This window comes from Myotis daubentonii, chromosome 1 (assembly GCF_963259705.1).
Source record: "Myotis daubentonii chromosome 1, mMyoDau2.1, whole genome shotgun sequence".
NCBI lineage: Eukaryota > Metazoa > Chordata > Mammalia > Chiroptera > Vespertilionidae > Myotis > Myotis daubentonii.
Genome location: NC_081840.1, coordinates 209,191,501 through 209,203,631, shown reverse-complemented (window position 1 = coordinate 209,203,631; position 12,131 = coordinate 209,191,501). Strand labels below are relative to the sequence as shown.

The following is a 12,131-nucleotide window of genomic DNA, read 5'->3' as shown; positions in this document are numbered from 1 at the left end:
TTGCACTGGTTGGCATCTTCTCTCTTAGTTTACATGTTATAGTGGTCTAAATGTTTCATTGACTTCAATTTCTTCTCTTTACTCCATCCAATAAAAACTCTATCAAATGTTGATATCATATTAAAAACAAGGTTAAAAAGTCCTGATAAGCCTGACCGGCGTGGCTCAGTGGTTGAGCATCAACCTATGAACCAGGAGGTCATGGTTCGATTCCCCGTCAGGGCACATGCCCAAGTTGTGGGCTTGATCCCCAGTGTGTGGTGTGCAGGAGGCAGCCGATCAATGATGATTCTCTGTCATCACTGAGGTTTCTATCTCTCTCTTCTTCTCCCTTCCTTTCTGAAATCAATAAAAATAATTATTTTTTTTTAAAAAAAAAGGAAAGAAAAAAGCCCTGATAATATCTTTCTGCCCCAATGGCACTTCACAATCTGGAACCAACCTCGTCTCGCATTACACCCCAAAGCAATCCTTTTCTCTAGTCAGGCTAGATTCCTAATGATCCAATGATCCCTAAAATATGCCAAGACTTATTCTCTTTGATGATGTTTGTCTCCTAGATTAAGTCCTATCTTTTCTATTAAGTCTTGCCTGACCTTACTAATTGGCTCAATTCTCTGAATATTTTGACATCTATTACAATTACCAATAGTTTAAAAATTCCCTGATAAGACATACGTTGTCATATAATATTCTCATGAGCAATCCTACTACTTCAGATGCAGGTTCTTTAAAAGGTACTAGATCATTTAACATATTCTATTGTAATAGAATAGAGCACAGCAGACATGCAAATGATCTATTGATGGGTTGCCTCCTGCATGCATCCTGACCAGGGCCAGGGATTGAGCCTGCAACCAAGGTATGTCCCCTTGACCAGAATTGAAACTGTGGCCCTTCAGTCCGCAAACCAATGCTAGTCTAACCAATGAAGCTAGGGCTCAAAAATGTTATTTTTTAATGTAAAATAATTACATTATTATAAATGTAAAAAGGTATTTTTATAAAATATGATCGCTACAAAAAGTTTAAATCTTTTGAATAGCTTCCAATGAAATAAGGCCTAACTCTTGCATATCCTTAACAAAATTCAAATTTTGATTCCTTGTGGAATCTAATGAACAAAATAAACCGATGAACAAAATGGAACCAGAGCATGGATACATGGAACAGAGAGGAGAGAGCCAGAGGGGAGGGGTGGGGGTGGAGGTGACTGGATAAAGAAGTTGAAGGGATTAGCTAAGGAACATATACATGCATATCCCATGGACATGGAAAAATAGTGTGAAGGTTAAAAGAGGGGGAGATAGGTAGAGGTGGGCAAAGGGGGGGGGGGATCTGTAATAATGTCAACATGAAAAGTTTTTAATAAAACAAGTGATTACTAAACTGCTATAGACAAAAATGTTTCAAAAATACCTTAAGAAGTTCAAGTCCTGAACGAATAGCTGTATCTGGACTTACACCCTCCTCTTCATCATCTGCTGTCCCCTCTATTGATTTGTTCATCAGTTTTACCAGTGCACTATTAATACAAGAAAATCTAAATTAGTAACACCATAGTATACAGCTTATCAACTAGAAAAATACTTAGTGCAAGGGAAAAGTATTCACAAAAGTACAACAGGAAATCATTGGAAACAACTGAAATGTATGAAACTATGGGAACAGTTAATAAAAAACAGCTATCAATTATGCCAGGCTCCTTACTTTTGTTTTGTTAACCCTCACCCGAGGATATTTTTTCCCTATTGATTTTCAGAGAGTGGAAAGGGAGGTTGAGAGACAGAGAGATAGAAACATCAATGTGAAAGAGACACATTGATTGGTTGCCTTCCACATGCACCCTGGGCTAGGGATCAAGTCTGCAAACGAGGTACCTGCCCTTGATTGGAACTGAACCTGTGACCCTTCAGTACAACGGCCAATGCTCTAACCACTAAGCAAAACCAGTCAGGGCCAGGCTCCTTACTTTTTATATGTTATCGCTAAATCTCACAATCATCCAAAGGAGATGTTACACCCATACTAAAGTAAAAAATAAATTAAAAACTCAGGTAAATTAGAGGGCTTTTTTCAAAAGCCACAGAGCAGTATTAAACAGGTTTTGAAACCAGACCAGTATGATGGTAATCTTGTGCTCTTTTCAAAACATTACTCTGTTTTCACATACCTCAAGTGAACAGTGATGTAATACATACTAAAGAATATTATGCAATCATTAAAATGGTTAAAAAACCCCAAAGATAACCCTGGTCAACTGGCTCAGTTGGTTGGAGTATTGTCCCGTATACCAAGTGGTTGTGGGTTTGATTCTCAGTCAGGGTGAATACAGGAGGCAAACGATTGATGCCCCCCACCCGCCCCCCCAAACCCCCCCTCTCAAAATCAGTAAAAATATAACTGCGGTGAGGATTAAAAAATAGAGTCTCTGCCCCCAAGTTCTGTTCTCCCATAAACTTCTAAAGACTTCTTTGTTGTTGTTGTTTATTTTATCTGCTTAAACATACAGAAGTTACAGATGTTTATATAGTAAAATCTGTGATTCTTTGGCTTTTGGTGTTATAAGATTTCATTCTTTAAATTAAAAAAAGAAAAACTCAAAGATTGATTGATTGATAGTCTATATATTTAAATTTTCTTCTCTATCCTTATGTCATAGGTTTTCTTTAATGAGCACATATAAACTAAAAATAAACACAGGAACTGTTAAAAAATAAAAAAGCACTGAATTAAGACAAAGACTGGAAAATAAACAGGGCATTCTTTCAACCTGTATGCTTCTATTAGAAAGGTATACAGGGAACATTTTCAGGTCTACTTAGAAACCAAGAATTTAAATTTACAACACTGTAGTTTTAGATTATATTTTATTTTTGAGTAAATATATTTCCTAGCTTACCTTATGGCTTCGGAATCAATATGCACAGGTGCAATTCTTTCCAACAGAAATTTGACCATCTCTAAAAAAGGATTTGTTGGCTGTTTAGGATTTGCAAGTTTCCGAGCTATTTCTCTCTAAAAAGCAAAGAGTTTTACCATAAGTATGATTCACTTTCATGTTTTTCAAAATAAATATGATTATATACATCAAAAGCATTTAAAGATTCAAAACCAGCAGAACACACACATACACACACACACACACACACACACACACACACACACACACACACACACACACTCTTCTGCTTTAGACTCTGACTGAAATTATGCACTCCTTAGGCAATCACTGCAAAATCTGGATTGTGGAGAACAAAATAGAAATAATATGGTGTGATTTATGCCTTTGTCTCCTATTTCTCCCATAAAATTTTTGATGCTTTACTTTTGAAAAAACCAAAACAATGTACACTTTCATGGATAAGTTTCTTGGTTTATTTCATAATTTGACAGAATAATGTGTTTTAGGTCAATCATTTGTTTTTTAAAAAGAGACAGATTCAGACAGAACTTAGAAGACAGAACCTACATACAGAACCTACACAGAACCAAGGACAGAAGAACTTCGCTGGAGAGAACATGGCAAAAGATCCTGGACAGAAACTGGAGACAGAACCTAGCGAGAGAACATGGCAAAAGATCCTGGACAGAAACTGGCCACAGAACCTAGACACAGAACCTACACAGAGCCTAGAGACAGAAGAACTTCGCTGGAGAGAACATGGCAAAAGACCCTGGACAGAAACTGGCCACAGAACCTAGAGACAGAACCTAGCGAGAGAACCTGGCTGAAGAACCTAGAGACAGAACCTGGCTACAGAACCTGGATAGAACACGGCAAGAGAACCTGACTAGAACCTGGTGACTGATCCTGGCTGGAGAACCTGGAGAACCTAGCAAGAGAACATGGACACAGAACCTGGCTGGAGATCCTAACCAGAACTTCGCTGGAGATCCTGACCAGAACCTGGCTAGAGATCCTGGCTAGGCTGCTGATCAACTGAAGGCTGCCTCTGTGTCGTTCCTTCTTCGCCGACTCCGTCTACGCCTTTGGGAACCCCTGGACCTGCTGGGGTTGGACCCCAGCAAAGTGCTCATTTGAAACCAGAGTATTTGGATGGCAGGGCCTTATGTCCAGCCCCGCATTTCTCAGTCCGGTGGCTCCCTGCCTCATCTAGGGAGATCTGGGATCTTTACAATCATTCATCTTGGATCCAATTGGAAAGACTGTGTGCTCTGAGGAAATCAAGAATGTAGGTCCTGGCCAGGTGGTTCAGTTGGTTGGAGTGTCATCCCACCAAAAGGTTCTGGGTTTGATTCCCAGTCAGGGCACATATCTAGGTTGTGGGTTCAATTCTCCGTGGGGCCTCGTAACTGTAGGCAACCGAATGATGTTTCTCTCTCTCTTAAAAAAAAAAAAAAAAAGAATAAAAATAAAAATGTATCCTCAGGTGAGGATTAAAAAAAAAAAAAAAGAATATAAAATTATCTTGGGTAAATAGGCCATATGTTACTTGCAGGGTCAACTGGAATGTATTTTAATTATAGCTTATCATCTTGTGACATTTTACCATTGAGAAACGTTTAGTGATAGGCTTGGTTCATTTTATTTATTTGGTCCCCATATGTGAGTCCAAAAATGGCACATATTTCAGTGTCTCTTTGCATGATTTTAAATAACTATTTTATCTATTAATTATTGTGGATACAAGAGATTAAACTTTGATTTACCCGATGTTTGCGCGCGCGCTCTCTCTCTCTCTCTCTCTCTCTCCACGTTCAGCCTGTGGGAGAGGAAATTTCAAGATGGACTTTCACCTGAAGTATAACCTGAACAGGACCCTTTAAGAAGCATTCAGAGCTACATTTTGTAGCATCAGTGCACGTGTGAAGCTAAGCATGACCTATTTCTGGGACCATCTTTAAGAGAGCTAGAGGTCAAGAGTTGAATATAAGAATGAAATAAAATAAATGATGGAGTTAGAGAAAAAAAAGAGACAGATTCATAAGTGTATAAATATTTTTATAAAGATCTTCACTTTTGGATAAACAGCTGAGTCGAAGATGGTGGCATTATATCAAATAGAAACTACAAAGAAAAGACATTGCTGTAAATGTCTAAAGAATACAGCACTTAATGATTATAGGGACTGAACCACCTAGAGACAAGGTCAAAGTTACAATATGCTGGGCACTAGATAAAGAAATTTACTCTAATGACAAGGCTTTTAATTGAGTATCTGAGGAGTAAATGTAAATTTTAGCTGAGAAGATAAACACATTAAGTGCATTCAAACTATAAAGTAGTAACTCTATTTATAAGCTTATTCTAAATGTAAAGCTCTTTTAAGATTATAGTTGACATACAGTAATATATTAGATTCAAGTGTACAACAGTGATTTGACATTTATATACCTTAAGAAATGATCAGCATGAATCTAGTAATCATCTCTCTGTAGTTATTGTGATATTATTGACTGCATTCCCTATGATGTACGTTACATCCACACGACTTACAAGTTTGTATCTCACAATTCCCTTTACCTTTTTGCTCATCTGCCCATCATCCCAACTTTGTGGCAACTATCAGTTTCATCTCTATCTATGAGTCTATCTTGTTTTGTTAGTTCATTTGTTTAGTTTTTTATATTCTACATATAAGTGAAACAATACAGGCTTGTCTTTTTCTTACTTATTCCACTTAGCATAGTACCCTCTAGGTCAGTGATGGCGAACCTTTTGAGCTTGGCGTGTCAACATTTTGAAAAACCTTAACTTAACTCTGGTGCCGTGTCACATACAGAAATTTTTTGATATTTGAAACCATAGTAAAACAAAGACTTATATTTTTAATATTTATTTTATATATTTAAATGCCATTTAACAAAGAAAAATCAACCAAAAAAATGAGTTTGCGTGTCACCTCTGACACGTGTGTCATAGGTTCGCCATCACTGCTCTAGGTCCATTCATGTTGTTGCAAAGGGCAAGATTTCATTCTTTTTCATGACTGAGTAATAGTCCAGTGTGTGTACAACTTTCTTTATCCATTCATCTATCAACAGACACCTAGGTTGCTTCCATATCATGGCTATATAAAATATACCCATGTATGTAAACAATAATACTAGAAATAATTATTGGTCTTTTTTAGATCCACTTAGATACCCTGTATCCCCCGACTGAATAAAAAAAATACCTAACTCCATGCTCTCAAACAATTTTGTAAACATATATTATAGTTCTTATACCTTATTACATATTTAAATAATTATCCCATCCTTATTTTTCTAGAACAAAGTTAGACACAAATATCTAAATTTTTCTTTCTTTTTTTCATCTATTAAGGATTGGTCCCATACACAGTGGTTGTTATCTATGTGTAATACCATAGAAATACAATTTACTTAACTCTTAAAGGGTAGTGTAGGGACAAGGATGTATATATGTGTGTATATACACACACACACACACATGCACACACACACACACACATTAGAGGCCTGATATACATAATTCATGCAAGAGTAGGTCTTTTGCAGCCATGGCATGCCTGGATTCCGCCTTAGCAACTGCTATGGCTGCCTCAATCCCGCAGCTGCAGCTCTTGCTTTGTCCCGGTAGGGCGTCTGGTCTAATTAGCATATTACATTTTTATTATAATACTAGAGGCCCGGTGCACAAAAATTTGTGCACTCGGGGGGGGGGGGAATGGGAGGTCCCTCAGCCCGGCCTGTGCCCTCTCCCAGTCTGGGACACCTCGGGAGATAACGCCCTGCTGGCTTAGGCCTGCTCCCGGGTGGCAGAGGGCAGGCCTAATCCCTAGGTGCAGCCCCTGGTCGGGCTCAGAGCAGGGCCAATTGGGGAGTTGGGGCGCTGCCCCCAGTCATGCACAGAGCAGGGCGGATTGGGAGGTTGCGATGCCACCCTCAGTCACGTTCAGGGTAGGGCCGATTGGGGGTTTGGGGCACCGCCCCCTGTCACACTCAAGGCAGGGCCGATCAGGGGGTTGGGGTGCTGCCCCCTGTCACGCACAGAGCAGGGCCCATCAGGGTGGTTGGGGCCCCTTACCCTGTCACGCACAGAGCAGGGTCGATCAAAGGGTTGGGGAGCTCCCCCCTGTCACGCACAGAGAAGGGCCCATCAGGGGGTTGGGGAGCTCCCCCCTGTCATGCACAGACCAGGGCCCATCAGGGGGTTGAGGAGCTCCCCCCTGTCACAGAGTAGGGCTGATAGGGATGTTGGGGCACTGCCCCCTGTCACCCACAGAGCCGCAGGGCAATCAGGGGGTTTGGGCGCTGCCCCCCGTCATGCTGACTCTGGTGCTGGGAGGCATATTACCCTTTTACTATATAGGATAGAGGCCTGGTGCACGGGTGGGGGTGGGCTGGTTTGCACTGAAGGGTGTCCTGGATCAGGGTGGGGTCCCCACTGGGGTGCCTGTCCAGTCTGGGTGAGGGGCTGAGGGCTGTTTTCAGGCTGGCGGGTGACGGAAGCTCCCAACTGCTCCTTTTTTCTTTTTTTATTCTGGGCCAGCTTTAGCTCTGAGGCTCCAGCTCTTAGGCCTCCGCTGCTGAAAGCAGGTATCTGGTTTGTTTGCATTCTATAATCGAAACAATGTATAACTCCAGCTCTGAGATCCTGGCTCGCTGAAAGCAGGTTTCTGGGGTTTTGTTTAGCTTCTATATTTGTTACAATGTTTCAAACTGCAGGCTCAGAGGCCGGCAAGGCAGGCGGGGAACGTTGGTTTCCTCTGTCACTGAAGCAAGCAAGCCTCATGTTAGTTTCAAGCTGCCTGGCTGCCGGCCGCCATCTTGGCTGGCAGTTAATTTGCATATCTCCCTGATTAGCCAATGGGAAGGGTAGTGGTCGTATGCTAATTACCATGTTTCTCTTTTATTAGATAGGACTAGGGGCCCGATGCACGAAATTTGTGCAAGGGGCTTGGCCCTCCCAGCCCTGGCTTCATCTGAAGGTCATCCAGAAGGACATCTAGAAGGTCATTCGGCTATTAGATCTAATATTATGCTATATATATAGCATAATACACACACACATATATGATATATATATATATATATATGATATATATATATATATATATATATATATATATATATATATATATATATATATATATATGAATGAATGACAAATCTTCTAACAACCCTATGAAGGAGTTAAAATTTAGAGATGAGAAAAATGAGGCTTGCCTGGCCAGCATGGCTCATAAAATGCTAAATAAATGAGCGAATAAAGTTTTCAATGATACTGATTTTCTATAAAATAAAGAGTCCAAGAATAGAATGAAGACAAAAGCCTAAATAGGAATTACCTTATCTATAAATACTTAGACAGCAATGTAACTATTGCTGATTTCTTGACAAGGGCTATCTCCTTGCTAATATATGGTAGAAGAAAATGTATACACAAACAAGCATTTAGAAAATTCTTATTCACTTAATGAATGTCTACTAAATACAAAGCATTTTATCTTGCTCAGTTCCTAGGACCAATCTCCCTGGCTTAGTTCTCTAATGTTTTTCCTGGAATTTTGGCTGAAGAGTGGTAAGTAAAGAGAACTAAGTTACCACAGATATATTCCCTAGGTAAGCCAGATCTCACAATACTGGTAAATTCACACAACTAAAATAATCTCTGTAAATCAGATTTTAATAAAATATAAATTTCTATAAGCAAAGTTAGAAGAGCAAATGTAAAAGTATAATTTACTAACCACACAAACATCTGCCTGTTTACATGAACAGGTTGGGCTGATTAATAACTCCAATTGAGACCGCAGTTTCTCATCATCACCGAGAACCTGGTTAAATTTCTTCACAAAATCTTGTGCTTTCCCAGGGTCAGGCAAATTCTCTATAAAATTAAAAGAGCATCAATAATACATTAAGAGAAACTACTCTACTAAGTTAAAAGAAAGTTGTCTTAAAAATAAAATAATGCTGAGTGCCCTCGGGTGTGGCTCAGTGGTTGAGCATCAACCCAGGAACTAACTGGTTCCATTCCCGGTACGGGCACATTCCCAGGTTTCAGGCTCGATCCCTAGTGGGGAGCATGCCGGAGGCAACTAATTGAAGTTTCTCTCCCATCAATGTTTCTATATCTCTATCCCTCTATCTCTTGAGCTAGCAAGAGAATATCAGCCTAACTGGGACTTCGAAATAAAACTACTAAGGAAAGGATCATTTTCCCTTATTTAAATTGATAGTCCCACTGGGAAAATTATTTGTCTGTTTTGATGTTTATTATATATCTACAGAGTAAATAAACATACTCACTTGCTATGGTCATCAGTTTTCCAAACATGGCAGAACAGTTAGTCTCTGACTGAAATTTAAAACAAAAACAAAAGAAGTGATATGTGCTACTAAATTTCTGGGAAAAAATCTATGCTCAGGATTATATTTTTTAAGTTAAAAATATTACCATATCTAGTATTATCATATCTATAGCCTAAGTTGATAATAAAAAATTGTGTACTAGCAACAATTATTAAGTTAGGACAAAAAGAAGGAAAGGGGATGTCAGCAGTAACAGGTATTTAAAAATTTAGAGTATATAATTTTCATAGGAAAATTATCTTGCCAGAAGATTGAACAGGATAACTTTGATATAAAGCAATTATATGGAAATTACTATGAAACCATACACCAAAGAAAATAAACTAATAATGTGAAGACTAGAAATGTTTTCCTCCTGAATAGAATTCTATTAGCTTTTGTGTGGCCTTACATAAATAACCTCAGAAAATCCCCTCCCCTCCAAAATGTGCTCCCCCTTCCTCCATTACAAAAAAGAGACTTAAATTTGTATGAAACTTGAGGAATTTGTATCAGAAATTGGTAAACTATGGTTCCACGGACCACCTGCTTTTGTTGAACTTTTGCTGGAACACAATCATGACCATTTATTTACATTTTGTCTAAAACTGTTTTTGCACTACAAAGGGAGAGTTGAGAGTTCACCACAGAGTGTATAGTTGGCAAAGCCCAAATTTTACTATCTACTTATTTAAAAAAAAGTCTGTCAACTCTTGCTTTAGTGTCCATGAACCCTTGAAAGGTTTCAGTCTATGGTTCCCTGATTAATAACATGTATTCTAGCCCGGCTGGTGTTGCTCAGTGGTTGAGCGTCGACCTATGAACCAGGTCATGGTTCAATTCCGGGTCAGGGGACATGCCTGGGTTGAGGGGCATGCAGGAGGCAGCCAATCAATGATTCTCTCTCATTACTGATATTTCTATCTCTCTCCCTCTCCCGTTTTTTCTGAAATAAATTTTAAAAAATATATTTTAAAAAAAGAACATGTATTCTAACAAACACATTTAGAAATATATTAAAAGAGCATTAAATTTCTTTACTCCACCTTCCAGAAAATGTTGGACAGAATTTCTTTTGTTAATTTGAATTTGGCATATTTATAGGATTGATACCTGATTTGACACTGACTCTCCACTGAAGGACCAGAAAACATGGAGTAAAAAAGATTATTACTTCTAATATAATTTTATCTTGAGGTTTAATTTTTATTATTTGAATTTTGAAAAATTATGCGTAATATATTAGTGTCTAAATACTTGATAAATGAGAAAACACGGTTTCTTTCCTTGTGGTGGAAAATAAAATTTTGTTATACTAATGTGTAATGGAAATTTTGCTTGGATAACTACAGAAATTATGTTTAACTGACATTTGGTAAATAGAACAATTCAGATACTTCCTATTTGCTTCATTATATATAACTACAGAAAATCTGGATAATGACTATAACAATGAATTTAAACAAATCATGAACTTACTGTAGGCTGCTTGTGCAAATCCAAGAGTTCTCGTACATGACTTCTAAGCATGTTCTGACATTTCCACATTTCATTGAGAGCTCTGAAAATAAAGTTACAAATATGAAAACAGTGCATAATATAACAATACTGGTAAGTGTTTAATTTCATTACTTTTCTTGTTGCATGATGTAGATGCATCATTATTCTACATTTACCTAATATTTTAAGCACCAGAAAATACAATTATTAGTATTAAGATAGTTTAATGTAAAATGACAAATATATGGTTTCTTATGAGAGAAAATAAAGAAGGATAAACAGCATCTGACAGGTAAATGAAGGAATTGAAAGACATTCTAAATAGAGATAGCTAGAATGTTCTGGTATAGAGAAAGATAAAATGTTATCAAAATGCATGGCATATACTACAGAAAAGGATGAGATGATGAAGGCCTTTTTATGCCAGGCTAAGGGGATATACATAAAGGTCAGCAGACTATTTCAAAATATGAATTGCTCAGAAATGATGTAGATCTGAGATGCCACATTTAAAATGGAGTGTGTTTATTCAGAATTCTTTTCTCTCAACGAAGCAAATTTTCTTCTCTCATAAACCCACTCCATAATTCCAGGTGCCCAGAGGACCTCAGAAATTAGTCTAACTCTAAGTATTCTTTGCCAAATATTCTGAAATATAAACAGAGACCAAACTTTAGTTCAGGGGTTTATTATCTAGATAATTAGGACCCACTTGCAAATCTTTTAAAAAAGATAATGCCTCCTAACATGATACAATCGTACCTCTGTGGAATTTCTGCTGAAAAACTATAATCTCAATCTAATAAATACCAGGTGAACCCAAATTGAGGGAACAATCTACAAAATAAGTGGCATGCTCAATATTCTTCCAAAAACCATCAAAGTCATAAAAGACAAAAAAGACCAAGGAAATCGTTCCACATTAAGCGACTAGAGATATGACAACCAAATATGCAATGTGTAAACCTACAATGAGAAAATAAATATCTATAAAGAATATTACTTGGACAATGGAGGAAATCTGAATGAATATATATTGGATTAGAAAATAATAGTGTATCAATGTTAAACCTCTTGATTTTGATAAGGGTACTCTGTTTACATAAAAGAATATCCTTGTTCTTAGGGGATATAGACTAAAGTATTCAGTGATGAAGAAATCCAATGTCTTCAAATTACTCCAAATGGTTCAGAAGAAATATGTATATGGACATTCTACATAGAGGTGATTTGGATATACTTGCCTGACAAAGAACCAGTCTGAGGTTTAGTGTGGTAAAGCTCCAACAGTATGATTTACACCTCAGTCAAGAGGTAGACAATAGGTACTTTTGACATGGGGACTT

At 37.9% G+C, this 12,131-nt stretch overlaps 1 protein-coding gene across 15 annotated transcripts in view; it reads right to left on the bottom strand.

Moving 5' to 3' along the window:
- Window positions 1-12,131, bottom strand: part of PDS5A (PDS5 cohesin associated factor A) — a 114,653-nt gene that overhangs the window by 38,574 nt on the left and 63,948 nt on the right. For all 15 annotated transcript variants that reach the window (XR_009449684.1, XR_009449686.1, XR_009449685.1 and 12 more), the window contains 5 exons: window positions 10,765-10,846; window positions 9,244-9,292; window positions 8,682-8,821; window positions 2,903-3,018; window positions 1,420-1,525 (listed from right to left, as the gene is read on the bottom strand). Coding sequence is in view for 10 of the 15 variants with exons in the window: in XM_059673033.1 (XP_059529016.1) it covers window positions 1,420-1,525; window positions 2,903-3,018; window positions 8,682-8,821; window positions 9,244-9,292; window positions 10,765-10,846 (493 nt within the window). In the remaining 5 variants the exon portion in view is untranslated. The remainder of the gene's footprint in view (window positions 1-1,419; window positions 1,526-2,902; window positions 3,019-8,681; window positions 8,822-9,243; window positions 9,293-10,764; window positions 10,847-12,131) is intronic.